Source organism: Labrus mixtus, chromosome 7 (genome assembly GCF_963584025.1).
Source record: "Labrus mixtus chromosome 7, fLabMix1.1, whole genome shotgun sequence".
Taxonomy (NCBI): domain Eukaryota; kingdom Metazoa; phylum Chordata; class Actinopteri; order Labriformes; family Labridae; genus Labrus; species Labrus mixtus.
Genome location: NC_083618.1, coordinates 27699177 through 27726116, shown reverse-complemented (window position 1 = coordinate 27726116; position 26940 = coordinate 27699177). Strand labels below are relative to the sequence as shown.

Here is a 26940-nt window from a genome sequence, read left to right as displayed (position 1 = left end):
GGATTCTTGGCTTCACATTACGGCACGCATACTCCACTACACTTTCATTTTTCTCTCGTGTGTGATATTACAGTCTGTTTGAACATCAGACCGTTTCACGTGGGGCCAGCTATCTTTAGACGCGAGGGCCGCTGCAACAACCGCAGAGAAGGGATCTTCACGTTCTCTTTCCAACGGAGAACGCTGTTGTGCTCGTGCCCTCCCGCTTTCCAATCCAGCGCTCGTCACGTTGTGCGGTTGTTATGGTTACGTAACAGCGTTGGTGTTATGTGCAACTGTATGACGATTGTCCTGGGATGTGCCCTTCATTTTTCCCCATCATGAGCTTCAGGTTCAAACACACCTGGTTTCCTCTGAAGTGCTGTGGCAGATTTGATTTCCAAAAGCTGATGTTTTCCCGTTGCAGCGTCAAGCAGCAGCACCCCCCCCCCCCACTGCTCTCCTCAACCCCTCCACACCCAGGCCTGCTCGGCGCTAACCCTTTCATAGCCATGGCACCACCACTGCAGCTTTGATCCTGGCACTTGACGAATTATCCCCCATTAAAGGGAATAAAAAAAAGAGCGCTACAGATCTGTGATGATGGTATTATCACGGCACCCAGCTGGGCGGTGTCACAGTGCATCAGCTGCCCAGTATAGGCTGTTCTTAATAAAGATACGTCGTATTCTTCAGTATGAAGATGTAGGGAGAAGATAAAGTATTCACTCTACAGCATATGATCGAAAAGACAAACAAACAGAAAAACCCCTTCCTATTAACGCTGAGTAGATGCTTTCAAATCAGATCCTCATGAATTCTGATTTCACCTCAATACAAGGCCAAGAAGAACTTCTCGCCCGAAGGCATTTTCGCGCCAACGGGAACAAAACACTAATCTGAATGAAAATCTCCCCATGAAGGACTTGACTGTAGGTTGTTTCCATCTGGAGTCGTGACAGGCAGCCGCTTTGTTCAGCAACGTTACAGGTTACATCACTTCACTCTGTTGCAGAGGATGCAGAACAGTAAGTGCAGCCAAAACATCGTAGCCCAAAGGTGAAACGCGCTCTCCACTCAGATTGTGGCATATGCAGTCGCCGGAAAACAGGATATTCATGGCTTTCAACAGGCACAGATGCAATGTGACACGTAGCGTGCCTGCAAAACAGAACTTGATTCTTCCAACTTTAAACAGTCTGCTGGCAGTGAAGACTGGTGTGATTGGGAAAGCATCCATATTAGTTTCGTCACGCAATAACTGATTAAAAAATAATGACCATACACAATATACTCTATTGTTGGGTTTGGCCTGAGGTTATCCTGAATTTATAATCCTTTCTTTCTTTTTTTAGATTGATTTCTGGCCTTTTTATGCCTTTTTTAGAGAGCGAGTGAGAGAGAGAGAGAGAGAGAGAGTGGGGAATGACACGTGGGAAAGGAGACACAGGTCATATTCGAACCTGGGCTGCCCGCCCGGAGGACTCAATCAATTAGCTACCAGAGCCCCAGTTGTAATCATTTCTAATTGAGGTTATTCTTACATGAATATATCTGATCTGCGTCAAATTTAACTCAAAATGGCACTTTTCAATTCTAGACTCCTGCGGAGGGACTCTGCTTTTTGTAGAAACACTGCATACAGTATATAGTAATCCATGGGCAAACAGTAGATTACACATGATGAAAATCAAATGGAGTATCAAAATTGACAGGAATCATGATAGAAATGAAGGGCAGAGTCGGGTAGAGCAGCTCATCTTCACTCTGTTGGCCGCTCCCTGCTTCAGTGATAACTAGGGATGATCTTAAGTAACAATTCAATTCTATGTTAAGTTTATTTGAGACTAGTCGACTAAGATAAGAAAACACTTGGAAACAGACAAAATTGCATATTGCAAATGTATTAAACACAGCTACACTGTCCAAAACCATATTGCGCGTTGCCAATTTAACTGCTATTTGAAAAAGTTCAGCACATTCTTTAAAAACAAAATTGACGGCTACTTTAAGCTGCTTAAACGTGGGACACTTTGCGATGTACGTTACTCCGTGGGTAAAATATGCCAAATTGGTTTGTGGAGTGTAGCTACCAGCCTTCAGTCCTCCTTGCAGATTAACATCCCCACGTCTGTGGTGAATGTGGTTAGGTTGGCATGTGATCAAGTGTCACAAGGTGTCACCCGTCCACTGTGCTGGTTTACATCCATCGCTCCAACTCTACAGCATTAGAGCATCAGATCCCGCTAATGGCAGATGGCTGTAGCTCCGTTTGACCAGCTTTGCGGGTCTACATTGATTAAACACGAATAATTGGTTTAACCAACCAGAACAGAACCCTGAGGGACACCACAGGACAGGGTTTCTGTACGGATTACAAAAATTAACCAGCAGTAACTAAAAGCGTTCTGCATGACAAAAGCTAACACGCTTCCATAGACAACCGCCCAATTGCTGAGCCTGTGAGTGAGAGTGACAACTTTTAATTTACTAATCAAACCCCTAACATCACTTGTGATAACGGTTGTGTTATAGGCTGAACCACTTTGAAACAATGCTGACTGCAGGCCAGCTGAAAGATGATCTGTTGTATGCTGTTTTTTTTATATTGGAATAAGAATAGATATCACACTTTACTTTATGTGATTGTAAAACTGAATGTTTTGCAACTTGTGTTTCAGGTTACCCTCTCTCCTCGCCCCACGTCGTTTGCTATCATGAAGTGATGAATTACCTGAAATCAGTCCTTGCAGTTCCTTCAAGTGTCAGAATGTATCCTACTAGATCCACCGTGGCAGCACATATTGACCTGCTGTTTTAGTGCAACAAGCAAAAACAGATTCATGGGGACACGAGCTGACTTTCTTTGGGGCTCATACATTAGTGTATCAGATCGACTGGCATGAAGTGTTGTGACCTCAGTTCAGGTGAAAACAGCATCACATACAGTGTTCGTCTGCAGGATTATCTTCCCTTGCTCCCATCATCTCACTGAGCTGGCACTCTTGTATTAATCTGAAATGCTGCTCTTCCATTCACACGTTATTGTTGTGTTTTTACCTGCTGGGAAGTGCCCAGCACGCAGCTAAACAGTCGGCTGTGAATACACAAAGCTCACACTGTTTTGTTGTCTGACAATTGAATGAAGGACACCAAGAAAGAAGAAAGTTTCACCAAATTATTAGACACATTTTTCTATTTCTTCATTTTCACCTCACTGGAGCTTCTGGTCAGCAGTTTCCACCTTCTGTCTGCTCTTGTGATCTGATCCTAAATCAGCCTCATCATGACAAAATTATACACACATGATTATGGTTGTCTCTCGGGATCAGCGCTGATCAGGGCTCTTCTTGTTTCCACCGTCTTGTTATACATAAAACCAGATCAGGGACTTTGTAGTAACAGAATGGGACCAGACCCTGACTGAACTAACTGAACAAGGTCAAACTTGTGTTGGGTCATAAATGATCCAAGAAGATGAATGAAGATCTACACTTGGACTTCACTGAAAGTGTATTCTTGTCTTGGAATGTAATATCCTGTTTTGCCTGATGAAGGTCTAGTACTGAAACGTTTCCAATAAACGTTTATTCGCAAGTTAGAGAGTTAACCGTTCCAAGTTAATGCTAACATTAAATGTACACTAAGGTTGTGATAAAGACAAGTTTGGTATTTATGGTAATGGTATTCATCACTGAAGTTAATTTGAAGAGTAAAAAGGGATTAAATTACTTCTACTCGTTGAAATAGTGCTCGCGTATTTTGAAGATAGCGTGAGTATAAGTGTATATATTTTACTACATTTAAGAAATGACAATCGCAGCACAAAAGCGGTGTCTGTTGTCAGATTTATTTGAAAACTGAGGATTGTACAACAGCATCTTTTGTGCTCGTTCAGCAGAAGAGGTCTTTAAATGCTGCTGAGCCGGGTCAAGAGCACCTGACAGTGAATAAGTAGGAGAAACTGCAGAAAAAAGGGCTCTTACTAGCATTGGTAAGATGTTGTATGTGTATAAGGTAAGCTGTCACTGTTATAAGGAGACCACCACTGCAGCAAGCCGACCTCTAACAAAGAATTGGGACCAAGCATGTGCTCAAGGTTGTGCTGTGTAGTTTTCATGCACAGCCATTTGCTCAACGTTATTCAGAACTACGCTGCACGGCTTGAGACGAGTTGGCATCAGACTTTAGTGAGATTAGCTTTGAATGAATATTCACTTTATTCCAAATCTCAGAGACGTGCATAAACTCTGCAGTCAGCATTAGGAGAGGCTTTGAAACCTTTGAAGTTCAATCAAAGGAGGTTAGAAATGAAAAAAAAAAAAAAAAACACACACTCAGAAAAGCAAACTTTGCTTACTCCATTTCTCTCTGTGGCTATTTTTAGAGCTGATGCAACTTCTCAGAGTTTTTTTTTTTTTTTTTTTAGTTCTCATGTCTTTTTGGAACAACTGAAAGCGGTGATAAAGGATTTAGCACAGACAGCATGTTGATGATTACTGTGGAGCATTGGAGAAGTGACGTGACTCTAATCTCTCCGGCTATAAATGAAAAATGTGACTCTGCTGAAAATGCTAATAGGTTGTCTCATCATAGAGTTTTACCCTTGAATCGCTGCTGCAGCATTGATTCTTTTTTTTTTATTAGCCAGCCAAGACACAGTGGCTCCTTTTAAAAAGCACCTACTGTTTCTTATGCCAACTCATCTCTCGTGCCATTATGCAGCAGGCAGTGACGTCCCCGACTGCAGGGACCTCAGGGAGCAGCACAGAAGCAGGACAAAAAGCATGACATCAACCATGTAATGAGGAGAAAACCTCACTATTCAGAAGACTTGCACACTGTACATATAGGGCTGTTTAGAGGGGTGGCCAGAGGTGGCATGGGCCCCCTTTGACATCCAATTGGCCATCCCTGATACCACCCCAATATCCTTAACTGTGATTAGCTATTTGCTTCATCAGAGGTGGGACTTATGCTAAAATAAAGTATTTGGGCTGTGTCAGAACAGGTTGCTTTTCTTTGCATTTTAGACTTTAAAATGTGACTTTGGGCATACATTCTTTTTGACTTCTTATAAAGTTAAGCTGAGGAGATGGTAACTGTTTGTAGTTGTATGAATAAAAAAAGTTCCACAGGGAGAAGAAGTCTTTCAGGGCGCACTCACACTAGGCTCGGTTTCAACCCCACCGTGCTGAAGCCAATTGTCCCCGCCCCCTCCCCGGCCCCCATGCTGGCCTGCACTCACACCGCTCCAGGCACAACCAGGTCTGAGCACGGTAATAATCTCTTGTACATACATCATCACCATAAAGTGTAGTGCTGCCGGAGCACACCGGAACGACGACGACGCTCCAGGACTTTTTTTTCCTCCAAGTGAGGAAATAGAATATTTAGAATTTGCATAAATCCATTTGGTACATTTACACTTTTTTATTGAGCGCTTCGAGGTCGGATCATCACTAAAGTGTATGTTATGCAGGAGATATGATAAAAGCAAACACAATGGACAGTTATTATTTTGACATTGAAGGTTTCTTCAAAGATTCACAACATCAACTCGTGCACTTTTTCTTTCAGTAACATAAAAGAAGAAAATCACTAAAATGTCCTGTAGCTGTCAAATAGCTTCCAAAGACTGTATGATAGGAGCACAGTGGTTTTTTTTTTCTGGTCTTAAAATGGAGAACATGAATGAATCTTTACTATCTTTGTGAGTTTTTTGGAGCTCATACAGCCCTCTACCACTCCTGGATTTCTCGATTATGCATGGCGGGGATCGATTATGTGTTATGTCCATGCTCGTGCATGAACAACCGTATCATGCTGAAGCGCACCTCGGGGGCCAAGGAAGTGCACCCTGCTGGCTTCAAACTTCAAACTGGACTTTGGGGGGTCAAATTTTGCTTGGGCATGGTACAGATTACCCAAAATAAATTTTCACTAGAAGTCATGCTGCATATCGACTGTTAAATCGACTTGGACAGCACTTTTCTACTCTTCTGACTACAAAACACTTCAGACACCACACGTCACATTCATTCACACGCTGATGGCAGTGATGAAGCTGCCACGTTAACTGCCCAATCGTATACATAATTCACACACATTTACGTGCAGCTGGCGTAGCAACGGGAGCAATACGGGGTTGCCCGAGGTCACTTCCACATGTGACTACAGGAACCTTCCAGTTGAGAGACGACCCCCTCTACCAACGAGCCACTGACTGCTGTAAAAGTGTCCAAAAAATGAGGAATTTTTTTAATCTATTTTTTTAAGCATTTACATTTGTCTTTTGCTCTGGTTTGATTTGACCATCGGCATGAAATAAGAGTGAAAGTCTGACATTAAGGGATACTAATAATAACATTTCATAAATACTACTTCTGTTTAAAGGTCGGGCTTCCCTTTCAGAGCACACAGAAGCAGAAACTATCGCACATAGACGGTTAGTCCTCGTCTCAACGTGCAGACTTGATTCAACAGCAGCACAAACAGAAATGGTTTACTGTACTACCCCCCCCTCCCCTCCCCTCCACATACAAACAGGCACACACTCACCATGCTGTCTCCCCTCCCCCAACTAAACAAGGGATCTCTTGACAACAAGGATGTCACGCATACAGAAATTTAAACAGCTCTGATTTTTGAGTCGTGTTCTTAAATTGTGGAGCCACAGCCTAAGAGATAAACGTCTTGTGGGCTTTGTTTACTGCATGTTGTTGACAGGTACTTTTCATGGATGCTCTTCTGCATGTGTTACCTTTTGGGTTTTACATGCATTAAAAATTGTTGCAGTAACGATACATGTCTGAGGTTTAGACGCTCACATGCCATTATGGTTTATTTTAATATAAAGAAAGGTGTTTTTTTACTATGTGTGTAGCAGAGGCAAAGATCTACCCGGTGACTGGTGCTAGGCATGTTGGGGGGAACGACTTGACTTAAGCTGTCAGCCATTTACACATAATGCATCTTTTATGAATGTTTCATGTGCTGACCTAATTCCTTTCAGAGCGAGTAAGAGCAATATGTTGCACATGAGAACACACCAGAGCTTCCAGCTGATCCTCTCAACATAGGAAAGGCCAGACACAAGGAAACAGAGCTGTGATATGAGCATTTGGATGCACCAGAAAGGCAACAATAACGGCTGTGGACCAAAATGCTGAGTTATTTTCAGAAAGATATATATATATATATTTTATAAATCTACACTGCATCCTAGAGAAAGAGACGGGGAATAGAAGGAGTCTAGCGAGAGCTTAATCACAAAAGAGACGATTTCCTCTGTGGCAGATGTAATTAAAACAAACACTTAAGCCCAGAGCAGGAATAGAGGGACTGATCACTGACAGACTTGAATCTCTCAGCAATGTAAATGAAAGTGGAGGAGGGGCGGGGGGGGGGGGGGGCAGCAGCTGCAAAAATCTGTCTGCTGGAACCGCATGCTGGATGCAGGCCCTAAAGAGTAAAAAAAAAAGCTGCTAATCAGCAATGAGCTGTTGTTCTGGCATGATTCAGAAAAACCTACAAAATACGTGCATTTAAAAAGTGTGGCTGGTTAGAGGGAGCCAAGAATCCCAGCAAAAAAAAAACACACAGACGGGCAATTTATCTAGTTACAAATAAATGTTGTCCTTCAGACTTTGGCTTCACTTGCTGTAAAGACAAAGACAAACACTGTGTGGGGTAAGACATTCAAACAGTCATGAGGCAGTATGTTGTGGTGGGCAGGTTTATCTAAGTGATTTCTTTTTGTAGCCAAAGTCTGCTTTCTAATAGATAACATTTTATATTGTCCAACTTTAAGCTCGGCATTTTCTTGACAGCATGTTTGCATTGGTTTGCATTCGCATTTCAGAGCACTGTGCCCAAGAACAACCTGAAGGTGCTGCTAAGCATGACTTAAAGGTCCCATATTATGCCTTTTCTGGTTTTATATGCTCTTTAGTGTGTTTTCCAAGTGTCCTGTGCATGTTTAGGCACATCTATGTGCAAAAATTCAAAGTCCGCGTAAACACGGCTTCTCCTACGTCCTCCTGTTAGCTGTAGCATTAGCTGCATGTAACGCTCGGTTCTAGCCCCCCTTGAAAAAAAAATGTCAGTGTGACGTCTTGTCAGTGTGAGATCACTGATCTAAGCCCATTGGCTCGTTGTGGCAAGTCCAGCAGCTCATGTTGCACGCCCGTTAACTTCTGGAGCACGCCCACGATATGCCGTGGCCTGCGGTAGCACAGTAGTGCTAAGGTGCTAATGTTTTTGCTCCCCTCGGAGCCAAAGTGGCTGCATTCCCAATATGGTAAAAGGGGCGGGACATTTCCGAGAACCGTGCTGAGCGACTGACCAATTACGACAGAGCCGACAGGCCGACCAATCAGATCAGACTTGGCCCACGTGGGGACTCTGAGCGTGGGCACTTCAGAGCCTTAGAGAGAGTCAGAAGCGAGCCGGTGCATGGAGCGGCAGTTCATGAAAACAGACACTTTTTTATAACTTTAGCTATTGTGAACATACTTTAGTAGGTACATATATTAAATATACGAACCCCAAAAAAGGGCAGAATATGGGCTCTTTAAGACATTTAGTTTGTTTTCTGTCAGTGACCCAAAATACGTATTAAGGCCACCTTATAGATTAGTTAAGATGTTTATTGTCATTTGAACAGGTAGGGCAGTGTACAGGTACATTTTTGTGCATCATTGAGTCAGCTCTACAAACAAGGTAAAAGTGTAAAAAAAATAGAATACCAATATAAACATAAGAGAGAAAAAAATAATAAATTGTAGTAACAACAAAGAAAAAATAAACTGTACAAAAAAAACTATAAAGAGAGACAATGAAATGAGAAATATGTTTCTTCCCAAGATGCTCCACGCTCCTCATTTTAGTACAGGCAGCCGCTGATCTTCTGCTATAGAGTAAAATACTAAAATACGACTTTATTCTCGTAAATTTACAACTAAAATCTCTTACATTTCTCTGATATTTCCCCCTTAATGTGGCCCTCATACTCCTACGTATAGAACAGTGGCTGATTCAAAATGTCTGGTGTGCCCATTCCAATTTTGGCCATTTCATATTTCATTATTTAAAGAACTATAATTGACAGAAGATTTAATGGAAATTCAATTGTATGTGTATAATAAATCACTGACTGCTAATCAGGCTAATTGTATATTAAAACAAATCTTGAAAACTGCACCAGGTTTCAGGACCATCTGTCATTCTCATGGTTAATTAAGCCTCCAGTAGCTGCCTCTCTCTTTCTCACCGCCTCGATGAACAGTATCTGCGTCTGCAAAGAGATTGTATCTTCTTTAATATCTGTTAATTATCAAAATGCACATCTGTAATGTGTCCTGCAAAGTGAGTCTTCTAACGGCAGGTCAGACTCTAACTCACTCGCTCACAAGCTGAGGTTTGATCATCTAAGTGTCCCAACGTAACCTTAGAATATTACGGGAAATAAATAAATACAATGTAACTTCTTTTCTGTGTGGAAAACGAGAAAACACAAGAATCTATTTTAAAGGACTGTCATGTCTTCATATTTGGCACTCCGCCTTCTTTTTACTGAGACTCTGCACAGGGTTTTAGATGTAGTATTTATTGTAGGCTACGTCATATACTGAACCGTGGGGGGTGAACCGAACTGATCCTGTATCATGCGTGATCCGTTTCACCACTAGTCTTTGTTTTATCCAGTAAAAACAGCCCGTATGAACAGCCAAAACGAGGCAGAACAATGTCTGCACTGATGACATACCAGCTCCCATCAGCGGAAATCTAACGATGATTTATGACATTTCAACTTCAGCCATAAATCTGATCAGAGTTTACTCAACTCCACTTTATTTATATGACACTTTAAACACAACACAGTTGATCCAAAGTGCTGAACATCGCAGATAGTTTAGATTTCCCGACCTCCTGAAACGCGTCAGAAAACAAAAACAGAAACAAAATAAAACAAAGTTATTTTCTTCTCCTCTCGAGGACAGACCTGAGAAAGCTTGCAGATCTTTACAGATCTGCATCATGATGTTGTTTCAGAAAACTTAATCCACATTTATTGCAATTAGCCCGCAAGAAAATTGGTTTCTTTTCCGGGCTCATTCCGCTGAAGCGAGCCCGAGTGAAGCTGCTGTATCCGATAATAGAATCTACTGCTGAAGTGAGACTCAACAGATGAACTCCTGGATGTTATGGAACAGGAAATGGCCGCGCTAACGTTGCAGATGTAAAAGCAAAGGCTCAACACTTCTTACTGCTGGCTTCACCTGGATTACAGAGAAATGATCATCCATGCAGAGGACATATATCGTCTGTCATACAATGATTTCTGAGATTGTCATCCGGTCAATCAGTGCACCTCTAGTAACCACGTTTTTCAAACATACCCATGTACTTTCTGTGATTAATTAAAGCAATTCTTATCTGTATTTCGTTAGCAGAAATACATTTTGTCTTAAGGTTTTTTATCACTTCAATAAAGGTCATATCTTACATTTTTGGTAAGGGCTGGGTGTCTGATCAGTTTATGCTTTCATTTATTGTAACTTGCACTGCACTCTCGCTCAGCATTACAAATTTGTAAGAAAAAAAATCATGTTTCAGTCCCTTTGAACCTGCAAAGGAACAGAAATGTAGTGTTTTTTTTTCTTTCTGTCTGTGATGCCAAAGCAAGAGAAGTGTTCATAGTGTTTCGATGTGATAGTTTGATGTCCTACGCACATACTCCACGAGATAGTTGGATGTGTGAACACCTCGATTAAAACAATCTATAGTAGCCTAACAGAAATAACAGATTATGTCATGCACTTTTGCTTTATTCATTTATCAGGGAAAAAAATAGTAAAGTGAATATCTTCACATTTGAGAGAAAGGACTAATTGTTATTTTCTTTGGACAAACGTGCGCTCTTGAATCAAACTGTGGTGATAACTTGCCCTGATTTCTAACATTCTGTAATGAATGAACGATAAAGCACACCATGAATGTGCCCTTCTGCTAAACATAGACGGTGCCAAGTCCTACCTGGCCTCCTCCCAACCTTGAAACATCCCCGTCAGAGGAATCCCAGAAAGCGTTTAGTTTGCAGCACACACACTGAAGAGTCGAGGCCGTGTCTTCCCCTCTGCTAACAGTCCTCTATCTGTCATTGTGATGCTGCATTGGCTCGCAGGCTGCACAGGCCCGGGCCGTACCTGATGAATGATTCAGCAGATTGAAGGGGAACTGTGCTGGAGTGGTGCAGAGGCAGAGTTTTATGAACGTATCATTTATGGGTTTTTTTGAAAGCTGAGCAGCACAGTCACAGTGTAATGTCTGTTTAGGAGTTAAAGGTCAAACACTTCATTTAGCACAGGCAGTCTCCTACTTACTGCTTATGGAGTAGCTCCAAGGCAAATGTGACAACCCTGGGCTACAACGTTGTGGGTTTTAGTTTTACGTTTCATGAACCAGTTAAACACTTGACTGATGTATTTTGGGGCAAATATTATCATTTTATTGTCCTATTCCAAATGACATCTTTTTGGTTCCTTTGACTTTGTCTCTTCATAAGATACGACAAACGTCATACGCTTTTGTTTCATGATGTATTATTCATAATCTGACACATGGGTCATTAAACAGAAGAGGAAAGATATAGATAGAATAAAGCAGACGATATAAAAGATAAAAGATAAGCAGCGAAAGAAATGAGCTCCAAACTGCAGTAAATCAGAAAGACAGTCGGGGACTGCACCATTTATTTTTTGGTGTGCATTTAGCTAAAATGTGGCTACAAATAAAAAAAACTTTTCAGGTGAGCCTGATGTTGATTTGCAGCACTGAAGAGTGTAGCAGGACCCCCAATATCCACATACGCCCGGGCACGCCGCGGTCCGTCAGCGCCAAGGTTTTGCTCCGTCGGATGGCTCGTGCCCTCCCCCACTGGACCCGGGGTATGTGTGTGGATTAGGGGCGACATCCCTTACACAGTAAATAAACACTGCTCTTCAGTTACTACCAATTATCTCAATACACTCATAATTTTTATTCTCAATGTGTTTGGCTACTTGGACCTTTTCCACAATGAGGCTGATTTGCACAGAGAAGGTCAAACATTTTGACGAATGCATCATGCGTATTATCTTATATTACAAACAGCTCAGGAGCTTCGAGGTGCTGTTTGTGTGGATGTGCAATCAAAAGTGCATTTGACTATTCTCTTGGGCTTTGGGAATAGGATGTTTTTTTAGTGAGTCATTTGTGAAGGTTTCCTCTTGTGTAATCATCCCAGAGTGTATTGGGTTTATTTTCGATTTTTAAAGGTCACATATTCTGCAAAATACCCTTTACCATGTTTTTATAACACTAATATACGCCCCTATCTGTCTACAAACCCTCCAGTTATGAGAAAAGTCCATCCTCTCTGTCTTTTGGATGCTCCACTTTTCAGAAAATGTGTGCTCAAACAGGCCGTTTTGGAGATTTTCCCTTTGTGACATCACAAAGGGCAGTAGCCCCTCCCCCAGGTGGCTGACACTCCCACAGCTAGGTGTTTGTTCTGCCCTCTGAGTCTGCCTTCTCACCGTACACAATAGGAGATGGAGAAAGAAGCCCAAGGCACCCAAGCCCTTGCAATGAAGCATGTGGTCGAATCCAGCTAATTTACATATTTAAAGGTACAGACACAGAAACAGCCTGTTCTGAGCAGGGCTGAAATAGAGGGGTTTATAGACATGATGAATACAGGATCAGAGTGGATTTAGAACAAGACACTTCACAGATGTGTTTTGGGGAGCTCTTAGATTTATTTAAACTTTTTGAAAAGGAGGACCTAATATGTGACCTTTAATGTATGCAGTTGTTTGGCACCATGACCTGAGGCACAACACACAGAAATAAATGACATGCCCACAGCATGATGACAGACATGAATAATACAGAGATGTTGACATCTGAGCTAGAATTTATTTTTGAATATGACAACGGATTAGATCACAAATGAGAGACTTCAGCTTCACTAAACTTCCGCTTAGTATGTCAGATAATAATAAAGCATCTATAAAGGAAATAAGACTTAATGTTTCATCATTATGTCATCTAATGATTCAGTTACTGTGAACACGAACTCTCTGAACCATCACTGAGAAAACGCATGCTTTGAGGTTTGCAATTATCTGTAAAGTGCTTTGCAGCGAATTGTTCGAATGGACACTCAACAACTGCAGGTTTGAGCTGTTTTACTGCTGATGCAGAGCATGTTTCTCCATTTTCTGTCAACTCCCATGTGACTGCAGAACACTTAAAAGACCCCGCTTCCCCCTTAGAAAAGAACGGCTCAGAGTTTTTCAGGTCTAAACGTAAAACTCACACACACACACGTACGTGCTAATAGATCATTAGTGGTTGCTGTTATTGATCCTCCAGTCCTGCAGTGGAGGATATATATCTTTTTAACACTGATTTGAAGTAACTCAGTGTCTCAGTGTGTGTGTGTGTGTAATTACAATCTCATATTCAGCCTTAGCTAAAACAAAGCTTTCAGATTCTTGTGGATCAAATGAGTCTTTTTTTCTCAAAGTTAACATTTTGTTGTGCAGGATTTAGGCCTTCATTTGAAGAATTTATTCAAACGTATGCATGCACAAACCTTCCATAATGTAGCTGGTCTCCAAATGAGGCTCTTTGATGTATGCAGCATCCACATAGGGTAATCAGATATGTTCTGTATTCAATGGTTTTTCTAAAGCTTTATTGTTTGTCCTTTAGTTCAGACAAGCTACTAACAGCGAGTATTTTTTTTTACATCATAGACATGAGGCCTTCCCTTTCTGCTGACGTTACATCAGTTCACCAACATTTATCTAACCATCAAAAGGAAAGCTTTTCTTCTTTTTTTTTTTAAACAAAGTGGCCGCAAAATGCAAACCACCTGCAACGGCAATCATTAGAAAAACGTGCATTCAAATTCAGGATGTACATTTTAAAGGACATGCAATCGTCCAAGTCGTCCTAGTTCAAAAAGTGAATTTCTCTTTCTCTCAAATTCCGTTTTTCATAATTTGTGAATTTCACTGTGTAATAATTTAATGAGTATACAGTGGTTGTCTTGTATCTGTCTCCTGCCCAGGGACCAAAGATGTAATTTAGCTTGTTAACTCTGGTACAGCTAATAGGCTGCACGCTGTCCCTGTCACAATGAATATATGAGTAAATATCAAAAAATCAACACAAATGACTGAAACGCACTGCAAATAAAAGACACGTGCTGCAAAAAGCCGCAGCATCTTCACATGAAGCTCGCTGTGAACACATAAACGATGCCGAATCAAAATGACTCACATTGAGATAACGACTGCATAAAGACAAATGCTGCAAATCCAGGCTCAGTGGAGCAGTTTGTGATTGAAGGGAGAGAAGGTGTGGGAGACGAGGAAGGGATTCTTTGTTTGAATAGGAAAGAGGGATATTTGACAACATGAGAGGAATGTTGAATTAACAGCTACGAGGAGATTTAAAGCGAGCCGGCTGTACGTAAGCGTACGTGCAGTTTATTTGACGTGTATTTGCATCGCACCTGATGTTAATGCCGTTGTTTTCGACTAGTTGCAGCACGTTTCCTTCTTTTGCAACATATTTCAGTCTTTGCATCATTAATGTCAGTAGTTGTAGTCGCTACAGAAGCAGGTGTTTGCTCAGAAAATGATAATTTAGCAGAAGTGAATGTAAAAAAACGACCCATTAACGCTATTCAAACTTCTGTAATGTGAACATTGCTTTGCTGCAGGGGCGTCACATTTCTTCATCTTTGAGTTGTCAGGCCGCAGGTCATGTGTCACTTTTTATTAAGCGCTCACAGTTTGCATCGTCCACTCACCTCTGTTTTGGAGTACCATCCATCCTGAGCCATATTAAATGAAGCATGGTAAATATTCAATGAGATTCATGCTCACTGAGTGGCCTACACCATTGTTTATATTGTTTGCTTACTGCTAGCGTGTCCCCGGGGAGAAATCCAGCCTCTGACTTTGATCATCTGTGATGAGGCTCAGCCCTTCCTGCCGTTAATGTTCCAATGGTGCTGTAGGAAAATCGATCGGAAACCACAAAGGCTCTGTTTACCGCCCAAATGATGTTGTCAGAATAACTAATAATAAGTCCCCTGAGGTGGAGAGGTGATGGAGGAAAAACACCAGCAGCGTACAACAGTCTGTTAGTGTATAGTTATAATGATCTATATTCCTTAATAGAGTTCACAGTGACTGTGTGAGTGTATTTATTCTTTTATAAGCTGTGCTATTGATGGTGCTATAACACTCTGACATGTAGTAGCACCCTGACATTTTTAGGTTGCATTGCTGAGATGTGTTTTTTTTTTCCATGTCAGGAATAACAGAATACATGGAAACGTCTCTGTGTCAGTCGGTCGCTTTACTACGTTAGCCTACTTTGGTTTTTAAGGCTGAAATTGATCACGCTATGTTAAAGCAAAACATTTAAATTTTATTCAGTGGTGGTCGGTCACTCAAAAAGTCGGGACCCGACACACTGTGCCATGACTTTAAACAACACTTGGCAAATGATTTCACATTTTCTGAATCAACAAATAATAATAATAATAAATTGGTCTTATATAGCGCTTTCCTAGATACTCAAAGACGCTTTGGCAAGGAAAACGACCAAAAAAAACAAAAACAAAAACGACTATGACAGTACAACGAAGGGATTTCTTGAAGGAAGTGAGTGCGGGGGAGTCTCGAATGTTAAAGAAATCAATCTTCAATAAAGAAATCAATCATCCTTTTCGCCAAAAATTAAAATAACCAATGTCAGATGTACAGACCTACAGTATGGGACTTGGACTAGGTAACTGAGGGTTGCTGATTGAAGTCCCGGTGCAGACTGAAATATTGAAGTCATTCTGATTGCTTGAGAGGTGCCAGGTCACTTCCCGAGTACTGCCGAGGTGCCCTTGAGCAAGGCATGGAACCCCCAACAACTCATGCACGCTCCCAATTGTCATACAGGTTAGATGCTATAGCTTCTTAGGTCTTCTCAGCCCGTCGCACCTCCTTTAGGTCAGCTGCAGGGTCGTCAGCTGGAAGCCGCCGTAGCAGCATGTCATGCACTGACAACATGCACGTCCACAGGTTCTGTTTGTGCATGTGTTTATTTCAGTGTGTGAGAAGCATGTCTCTCATTAACAGAGAGGAAAACCAGAACATCCCCTCAGGGATTAATAAAGCATGTAAAATAAATAATAAAGTCATGAGTTGTAACAATGAGGCGAGCTATAGGGTTCAATACCTGAGGGGGAAAGTCGGTACGGTGACTGATGATAATTACCGGTCGGATGAACCTAAGCTCACTTGATTTACTCAAAACGGCTTAGGAGAAATAATCCATAAAGCCGCTCATTATACTGAAACATATTCATAATTGGAATATAGAAGTTATATGTTTCAACAAAGGGATATCAATCAAATAGAAACATATATATGTCAATAACTAGACCAGTGCAAACAACCGAGGTAAGAAAATGCACTCAAGATGATCTCCATCTTTTATGAGGAATACACTTCATACGATATAACAACAAGGGATGAACATAAAATATGGACCTGGAGAAAACGAGGGAAAGGGAGACATAAAACAACAAAAAAAAACATGTCTTTGCTTATCGTGTCTCTAGACGCCTGTCAGCTTGACCAGATGTGATGCAGCCTGCAGTGTACTTACAGTTTATTTAGATTTTTCCTTCTACATTTCTGACGTTCATCTATTCTACCTAGTAGACTGTTCAATACTGTGAACAATACATTCTGACATACAGTAGACTACCAGAGAATATATAGAAGGTTTTAGGCTACTAATGACACTCAAAAGAGAGTTTATTTAAGTAACAGCTGACAGGAACTTACAATTGTTACATTGGACTTCATTGATTATAAAGAATGTTCTCATCATTTCATAGCTTTTTAGAGATACAATGATGACTCAATAAACTATACATCCATCTATCTGTCCATCTATCTACATAAAATGAAATAGAAAGCCTTATTTTTGTCGTTACACAATTGCAAAATGAAATTAGAAATGCTTGACCTTAAAGTGCACAGACATGCCGACATCCATCAGCAACAACTTGCATTCAAAAAGGAGAAGAGGGTACACGTCTATGTAAAAATACGTACAGCAGATATAATGCACAATAAAAAAGTAACCTTGCAGGAGTTAAGAATTTTGCAAAGTCAGACATTTAAATATTGCACATAAATGTGTATTCTGCAGTGGAACAATATGATTTATACAGGAAGAAAGTGTTGAAACAGTCCAGGTACATAGGCTTTCTATTTTACACCCTGACAAATCATATCACACTATTAATTATTGCAAAAGGAGACGTATAGGAGAAAAGGAGACGTGTTTTGAGAGGCGAGGTGTGTTCTTTTTCGCTCTCATTTTAATCAGTGAGGGTACAATGAACATTATAAACACATCTCTTATCATTTATTTACAACCACAGTCCCTGAAAAAAACATAAATTAGACATCAATCAGTGCAAGGAGGTGAAACTGCAGGACTGTTTTATAGACTGTTTCAGGCTGTACGGTGGGTACTACTTTACTCAGTGAGTCTGTTAGTTTTCATAATGTCACCTACAAACCGTGTTATTGATATTTCACTTTACAAAGTCACCTATTGCAACAATAACTGTGCATGCGCGCTTTTTGGTCTTTTAACTACGGGTGGTCATCTCTGTTACCATCAATGTCAAATCTGTTTGTGTTATGTTTTTATTTAAAAATGATGATTAAATATGTTTTATTGTTATCAAATTGATTAGAAAGTGTGTAATAACTAACATATTCACCACAATAAATTACAATTTATTTACATTTTTAAAGCTACGTTTAATGAAAAAGGACACGATTTTGACATCTTATCAGTTAAATGCTAAATCATAGTTTACTTCTTTTTTTTAAAGTCTCTTTCTTATCAGTCTTAAAGTTTCATTTATGGATATAGAGACAAAAGGTTTTAAATTATTTATTGTTATTTTACTCTATATAATTGACCCAATTTGTCTCTAACAGAGTTGACCGACTTTACTGTTAGTATGTTAAATATACAACATTAATGACTCGTGTGTGTGTGTGTGTGTGTGTGTGTGTGTGTGTGTGTGCGTGCGTGCGTGTGTGTGTGTGTGTGTGTGTGTGTGCGTCTACGTCATTTGTAATCTATCTTAATCTATTGTAGTAGCGACAGTGCTGTGCTGTACAAAATGAGTGTGTGCCAGTTTATTTGCCCGCCTCCTCCCGTCCGGAGGGGCGGGGTCCACACATGGCACATCAACAGTAGAGTTACAGCAGCCGCTCAATCCGCTCACACTCGGTTTGGTCTCTCTCGTCTCATCTCTCGGTCTACTCTACACTTTTTTTTTTTTTTTTCTCGTAGATTTTTAATAGTGTGAAACTCACCGCGGCTGACAGTCCCTCAGTCTCCGGTTGTTTTTAGCTCGTCAGCTTTTTTTTTTTTTTTTTGGATCATATGATGTGAATACCGAATGCCGCACGAGGACTGGGGAGCTGTTATTCTATGTGAGTGAGACTTTGACTTTTTAGTCTTTTGAGTAGCGCATCATGTATCTTATTATAACACAATGCTTGTCATGTAATCTGCTTTTCGGGAGTTGTACTTCGTGGTGCTGCTTTCACCAAAAACATCCGAGAGTTAAATTGGTCACTAAATCCTGAGACAAGGGAAAAAATGTTCCAAATTTGACTTTAAATGTTTGTAAATTCACTTTAAGCTGATAAACTATATGTAGGCATTAGGCAAAGCTCTAAACTAGCGATTATGTGAATGAACCGGTTTGTGGTCTGACGTGTTTTTTTCCAAAACGTGACTTTTTTTTGCATGTCATAGGGCCTATTGATTTCTTTAATCTCCGTCAATCACATTCAAAAAGTATTATCAATGTAAGAAGAACGTGTAGTTTGCCTTTATATAATAGAGTAATGAAGTTCAGGAATAAAATAAATCATAGTTACTATTTTATTATTTTTTTACTTGTCTGAAATATCTAATTTCTAAATGTCATTAATGCCTACAATAATATTTAATATTAATGCGTTTTATTGCATTGTATTCAGTAATATTAATGTGCTAAAGTTATTATCCTTCCTTCTTTTATCGTGTTCATTTTCTTATTACCTTAACCTCTTCCTCTTGAGACATCATTATCTAAAAAACAAAACTGGAGTTTAAACATCATGACATCAAGTTAAAGTAAATGTGAGTGATGAGGATGTTTGGACTCGAGCCTCCTCAGCAGTCGTATTATTTGCAGCAGTAGAGCTCTCTGCTTTAGGGCTACACTGCTCTGCACATTTCATTGAACATATCTTTCTAACACGTGCATCTGCAGGAGAGGGGAAAAAAACTGTGTCAGTGCTCACTCCTGCACTAACACAAGAATTAATATTTCAACGTAACTTACAAATTAAAAATACAGCAGCTCACTCCCTGACTTTACATTATGCATCGTTGCATGGCTGGCTGTGATTGGCTGCAGCTCGCCATCGCTCTGTGTGGCAACAGTCTTCTCATCCACCCAGCAACTCCCCATTCCTCATGCTGTGATGATTCTCTGCCTCCAAGGGCCTTTTCTGCAGCATCCAGCGTGGTCGCCATGGCAACGGCAGCCTGACCCTGGGTGTGTGCATGCTGCTACAGTTACTACAAGCTTGACCTGAATTCCTCACTGCATCCTCTGCAGGCGCACCTGACTTGGGCGACTGACCTGCTTCTCACTGCAGGCAGTCAAGAAGCTTTTTGTGTCGATAAAAGCCGAGGTGCTGATTGGAGCAATAAATTCAACCATCGTTTGGCCTTGTGTTCTGAGTATGATGTTATCTAATGTGCATCTCTCACATCTAATCATTTGCATTTGTAAGTGCAGTGAGAATAAAAAAAAAGATGCCTGCAGCCTCTGTAGAGATGCAACAGAGACTGGAGTCTCTGATTGGTGGCTTTTAGAAAACCTGGTGAGGTTTCCAATTAATAAAAAAAAAAACACCTCTGGTTTTAGCTTCTTCAGTTATTTTGTTTGTCTTACTGCTCGTCTCACTGGATGTACTAAATACTCAATCTGGAACACGTATTAATTTTTAACTAGAATAGTCACAGCAAGCAGCAATGGTCGGAGTAAAAGCTGATCGAGATCATCGCTTTCAGTTTTCTTTTCCTGCTGAATTTTTGTCGTTTTTTGTGTATTCTACTGACAAGAAGCAAAACTCCTGATTCTGTATGAGAATATGTTATGTGCTGACGCTGCGTTCAAGTTGATAAATGTACATTTGATACGCCTTAAAACATATCAGTATTATATTTATATTTTTACTTCTTCATTTGGTTAGCGCTGTGGCCTCACAGCGAGGAGGTTTCTGGTTTGAACCCCCGTCGGCCAGGCAGGAGCCTCTCTGTGTGGAGTTTGCATGTTCTCCTTGTGCATGTGTGTGTTCTCTCCGGCTTCCTCCCACAGTCCAAAGACATGCTCGTTAGGTTGACTGGTGACTCTAAATCGCCCCCGTAGGTGTGAATATGAGTGTGTCTCTATATGTCAGCCCTGTGATTGACTGGCGTACAGTCCAGGGTGTAACCGCGCCTCTCACCCAATGACACCTGGGAGGGAGTGGCTCCTGCACCCCACGACCCTGAATAGGAAAAAGCGGTTAAGATGATGGATGGTTGGCTTTTCATTAATAGCTTGTTTTTCAAAGTGTTCAGAGAGTGTAAGTAAGTCCAATAAATTCATGTGATGCAAGTAATTTTGTTAAACAATCTCAATGTCAATTAAAGTAATCGTGATTCAGATTATTGCCATGATCGAGCAGCTCTAGGTGTTGATGTTGGAAACGTTTGAATGAGGTGTTTTGCAGATAGGGATTTTAATTGAGTTGACATATTTGAAAAAGTAAAGAGTGACTTCTAAATTGAGATTTTTGAGGGGGGTAATGGTTAGTGTCTGGATATTTAGATTTCATGTTGAACATTGCAAATCACTTCCCGGCATACAGGATCCAATCACGAGCTCCAAGTTGACTTTATTCCCTTGAGTACATTTTCATTGGAGCAGTTAATGAAGACACACGTTTGAAAATGTGCATCAGCTCATGTTTCAGTGTAAAACAACATCATCGCTAACCCATCAGCTTCCATAAGACAGAATCCTTCATTTAATCATTTACACAAATAAAGCCTCTCCTGTCTTTGGCTCGTAGGAGCAGCTACACCCTGATGCACAGTTTCTCTTTTTTACTGTGTTAAAGAAGAAGCTAGTAATAGATTGTGGGGACATGTAAAGGGAGTTTCGGCAATTGAGTTCATTCATGGGCTAAAGTCCAATTCTGCTAACAGAAGAAAAAAAAAAAAAGGCATTCATTTAGCGCTCCTTGTACAGCCCACTGCTCAGCTGCTGGCTCCCTGAGGTGTCAGCTCGGTGTTGTTGGAGCCAGACTGTGTGGGAGTGTCTATTTCTGTCCTTTCTCTAAGGAACCTCTTAATGTCTAACTCCCTCTCGCTTTGCTATACTCGATGCAGAAGTCAGCTCGGTGTGTCTCTGTAGTTCTCGTGGCTGTCTATCTGTCTGTCGGTGTGAAGCCTCCTGCACATCCTTCACACTGAGCAGCACTAAGTACCAGCTATAGGACGAATAGCCATCGACTAAACGGTCGCTGTTAATCAATCAATCAGAGCATCTTCACTCTGTTAGTCAGGCAGTCCATTAGCAGATCTACAGTGTATATAGTTTGAGACATATTTAAAACACGTTTCTATATCGTGAAGAATTTTTCATGATCTTGCTTCTTTTTTTAAAATGCCAAGCTGCTTGAATTTGTCACCTTCAGTTCTCGAACGCTTTGATGTACAAGTTGTGACATTTTTACAGACGAAAGAGAAAAATGCCGGGGAAAACTTTTAAAGTGACAATAAATACAATTAGACCGGTGTGGTATGCGTTAACTAGTTGGTTTAACAAACTCAGATCTTTGTTGAAGTTTAAAGTCTTGTTCAAGAACGATGTGAGAACATTAAAATCTTAACTGATGGCGCTTTCACACTTGGAGAAAACGCCTGAAAAACTGCTGATATTTCCAGGAGGAGATGTATTTTTTCCGAGTCCAGGTGAGCTGATGTGAGAACGCAGCAGGATATTATACTCCAGAGAATTCAGCTCAAGCCAATAGGAGGGGGGGTGACGTTTATATACTGTGAAAACACATACTGTAAAATACTGTAAATTACTGTAAATTACTGTAAAATACTGTAAAACACTGTAAATTACTGTAAATTACTGTAAATTACTGTAAAACACTGTAAATTACTGTAAATTACTATATAACACGTCATCCTTTGGAAAAAAACAGGCCTGCTAACACACTAGAATAAATGTTTGTTTGTAACAAAAAATAGTGCTGAATAAAAAAAAAACAAGTGTGAGTGAAGAGGCAGCTGCACGCTCTGCCACTCTTGCAGTATTAGCGTTAGCATGTAGCATTAGCTGATGCTGACATCACTGTATGATGTCCACTGTGCTGTAATGCGCCTCTACATGAAGAAGATAAGGAGGCAGTTTGAAATAGTGTTAAATCAGCTGGAGGTTCTGGCTGCAGATGTCTGCCCTGACCTCAGAGGAAGCAGCTGAGCTGAAGCTGATTTTATTTATTCTGTTTGTGTGTGTGTGTGTGTGTGTGTGTGCGTGTGTGTTTCAAGCCTTCTATTGTCAGTGGGTTTGGGGCCAGGAAGGTCTGGCTGCCCTGAAACCATGTGAGTCACACACAAACAATGTGATTCTCTGTCTTCTCCGAGTCTCTCGCTTCTCAGCAATAAGCCTTCAATCAATGAAGAATTCACAGCCACTGACCCACATGTGTCGCTCTCATGTGATGATGTGGGGGGGGGTCAGTAATCGACCAGCTGTGTCAGAAGGGATGTCAGGACTTCCTGTGGTAGCCACACTATCGGCGGCCTGATTGGTGTCACAAGTGCGTGTTGTGTTAAGGACTGGATCTTGTTTTCCTGCAGCCTGTTTTTTTTTTTTTTTTTTAAAGGCAGCTGTTTTTGTTTTTTTGTGTGTTGTAGATGTGATGGACCAGCAGAGGGCGTTGCATCCAGGTTGCCTGGTCTCAGGGGTTCGTACGCCTCCCGTCCGTCGCAACAGCAAGCTGGCGAGCTTGGGGCGGATCTTCAAGCCGTGGAAATGGAGGAAAAAGAAAAACGAGAAGCTGAAGCCTTCGACGAGTGAGTGCGATATATATTTTGTTCTTTCTGCCACTGATGCTAAACACTGGGCTGAAGATTGGAAAGCAGAGATTAAAAAAAAACAAAACATGGAGGATGGCTTTACATGTTTTTCGTCTTGCATGCAATCAGTGATCCAGTGTTTTTTTTAATAAATGTGCTGTGTTGTTTAGCGGGGGAGAAGAGGGCGGTTGTACGTCAGAAGAGAGATGACCTCGTCAGGAGGAACCCTGGGGAGACGGAGACAGGTGCAAAATGATGCACACACACACACACACACACACACACACACACACACACACACACACACACACAGAATCTCTAGGCTGATCTCGGTTCACTTGGTAAGCCACATGATGCCCAACTGCTACTCAGACTCACCCGTGTGCTTGTTTACTGTGCACCATATGCAGAGTCAGACGTTGCTTGTGGGGGGAACTCTGAAGATCCGGACACCCCGAATCACTCAGACGCCGAGGACCGAGACGAGGAGCTCGTGGCACCTCTGGCCAGCACCAATGAAGAGCTGGGCAGTGACTTAGAGGCCTCCACAGGTAGAGTGCAATGCGTGGGTCCGTCTGTGTTATTTTGTGGTTGTTGTTTGTTTTTCCATAAAGGATTAAAGCTACACTAATCAATCACACATGCCTTCAACTTCATTTTGCTTTAATCCTCATTTATATAAATAATGAATCAAATGGCTCTGCAGGGTCAAAGGTGTGATTCAGGTACTACCCCGGAGTCTCTGCTGTGTGTGGAACATTTTTACATCTCATCGATTTTTTGTTTTTCTACCCAACAAATTGACTGTTTGGTTTATTCTCATCGACCGTTTTTTTTCCATTTGTATAAGTCAGCTGTTTTAATGAACGTGGCTCTGTCTGAAGGCAGAGCGTAAAGAGAGCAAACAGTGGACTCAGATTCAAGCTGGTACCAAAAAGCAGACGATGAATTAATGATCATTCTGTTACAGTTACTGTTGAATGGGAGGGGCCACAGGGCCACAACTGTCTTAATCTAGAGCGTTTATAATGTGAACAAGATGCTCTATCTGCTGATATCTCATTGAAACATATCACCATAAAAAACGTTTACAAGTAAGAGCTCTGGGTTTTTATTAGGGATGCATTGGGTTCAAGATCGGTGCCAGCTGATATCGACCCTGCTGACAGACAAATATTGGTGCATGAGCCGATGTCAGTAACTAATGTTTTTTTGTTGTGCCAAATCGATTTAATGCTGACATCGTGTACACCTAACTACTGATTCAGAGAAGAGTTTTTTTTTTGATTGGGCAGATGAAGTCACATTGTGAACAAACTCTGACTTGTTTTCATCGTCAAACATGAGAGAAAATGTCGACATTGTGGGAGTCTGACACCAAAAGAAGTCATGAAACAAACATCAGAATCTGCAATCAGCCCAGATTTTCCCCAATCACTGCATGTCTCATTTTTACTGCTCAGTCTGTCTCCTGTTCACAATTAAAAAAAAAAAACTAGTAAGGTGATACATATCAAGATTGTTAGTTTGTGTGAAGTGATTTTCTACTGATATATACATGTCTCAATCAGTTAAAGATGTTTTTATTGGCTTGTGTCTTATACCAGTTTACTGAGGATTCCCAGGCAGACACATGGAGAACATGCAAAGTACACACAGTGACAACTAGATTCAAACCCAGGACCTTCTTGCTATCAGGCAGCAGTGCTAACCACCCTACTCCTGTGCTGCAGATGGTTGTGTGACAACTAATGATCCAGTAATGCATTTTTATTTAACCAGGAAAGAAACTCATCATTGGGATTAAAAATCTCTTTTCGAGGATGCAGTTTAGAAAAAACAATTTAAAGTTTCAGACAAACAACGAGCAGCCAAACATACAACTACAAAAATAAAAAAATATGTTAGACATAAAAAGGAACAAATAACAAATTAAAACAGCAGATGTTTGTCAGGATCATAACAAACACATCAGGGAGAACATCCTCAGCCAGATGTGTCCGCCTCCAAATCATTTCACATCCTAATCCAAAATACGGCAGCATTAAAGTTCACGAGCAGGTCACTGCCGTCATCCATTTTTGCAGTCGGGGTAGAAAACTGTGAATTTTAACAGCTTCTGGATAAAAGGAACGAGTCATTTATTTGTATTTCACTTACTGAAAAGTCCTCTAATTAAGTGTGTGCTGAATCGTTTCAGAGAAAAGCCTACACTGAGAGTGTTCCTCTTCACATTATCAGAGGGGATGAAGGGGCTCAGGGTCTATTTTTAAAGAAAGAACTGCTAACTCTATCATTTCTGAAATGATCGTATTCTTTGTTTAATTAATTGTGTGTGTGCACACCAACAGCAATCAAAGGAAAACATTAACCTTACATTATAAAATAATAAGATGAGTCATCATTAGTGGAAAAGTCTAGATGAATACCAGAACTATATCAAATGTGCAGCTTGTTCAGCTCTTTGCTGGCAGCTCCAGTTTGAGATGCAGTGTCCCAGATTGTCCACTAGGTGGTGACAGAGACTTGCCAATCCAAATCAAAGCTCTGCATTAACGTTGCTCGTGTTTCATTTCAGTGCAAGACCTGAGTGAAGATACAAAGACAGTGGGAGACCCCAGTCAGAGCGAGGATGGAGAAGACGAGAGCACGTCAATGAGCGACCCCATCGACGAGCAGCCGACCGCGAAGGTGGAGTCTGTCGAAGCCAAACCCGAGGCGACAGGACCCCTGCCTCCGAGACGAGCCAGCACCTCCATTCCCCCCAACAAGCCGGTCAAACTGCTCACCAGACTCGGCAGCCTGGACGGTGAGTTTCCCCAGAGGAGCTTTGATGTGAGGCCCCCGATGAGTTGCAGCACTCACGTCTCACTTTGATGATTTTTCCCTCTCCAGGTGCTCCTCGGGTGCCGGTTAAGAAGTCCCCAGCCACCCTACCCAGGAACTTCACACTTCCCAAAGACCCCCATGGATCCCTGTTGAGGGCCAGGATGTCCACACCCACTGGGTCCCCGCACCTGGGGACACTACACCAACAGCTGCCCCCTAGCTGTATCATTGAGGAACTGCACCGCGCCCTGGCCAGCAAACACAGACAGGACAGGTCAGACTGTGTTTGTTTGTGTTATAGTTTCTACTTTTTGGGCATCATCCAATGATATGTATGACAATAGACACTTTAGAAGAAAGCTCAAACTTTAATTTACACAAAAAATATATAATCCGTTATTAAAGGATAGTGCAGTGTATAGGCCTCCCCAAACCAAAAAATAGTCTGAACAGAACACTAGAATTAATCTCAAACGTAAGAAGTTGTATTTATTGGTGACCAAAAGTGAATGTACACTTTCCAACCCGACTGGAGAACTCTCTGCAGCTGTGATACAATTAATTTGTAATTGAAAGTTTTGTCTCGTGTTGTGTGATCTAAAGTTTTCAGACGAAGGACTCGCGCTCATCTCTGAAGCGGCGGCTCGACGGCCGTCTGTCCCGCTCGTCCAGCACGGAGAAGGAGCCGGCCGGGGAGTCGGAGAGCAAGAAGGAGTCGGACGAGAACAAAGAGAACTGGCGTCTGAACGAATACTTGAGCGACCAGGACAGCTGGAACGACTCTGTGATCTCTGGTAGGTCTTGCTGTCGGCGTGCGGTTGCAATGTT

The 26940-nt window shown here is 41.3% G+C and overlaps 1 protein-coding gene across 2 annotated transcripts in view; it reads left to right on the top strand.

Moving 5' to 3' along the window:
* Positions 1-26940, top strand: part of phactr3b (phosphatase and actin regulator 3b) — a 58488-nt gene that overhangs the window by 2087 nt on the left and 29461 nt on the right. The window contains exons 1-7 of one of the 2 annotated variants that reach the window (XM_061041478.1): positions 18330-18575; positions 23122-23280; positions 23454-23528; positions 23694-23834; positions 25862-26092; positions 26179-26386; positions 26716-26906. In XM_061041478.1, coding sequence (XP_060897461.1) covers positions 18542-18575; positions 23122-23280; positions 23454-23528; positions 23694-23834; positions 25862-26092; positions 26179-26386; positions 26716-26906 — 1039 coding nt within the window. In that variant the 5' untranslated portion in view covers positions 18330-18541. Of the gene's footprint in view, positions 1-18329; positions 18576-23121; positions 23281-23453; positions 23529-23693; positions 23835-25861; positions 26093-26178; positions 26387-26715; positions 26907-26940 lie in introns of those variants that run through there. The other variant, XM_061041476.1, reaches the window with a different exon arrangement.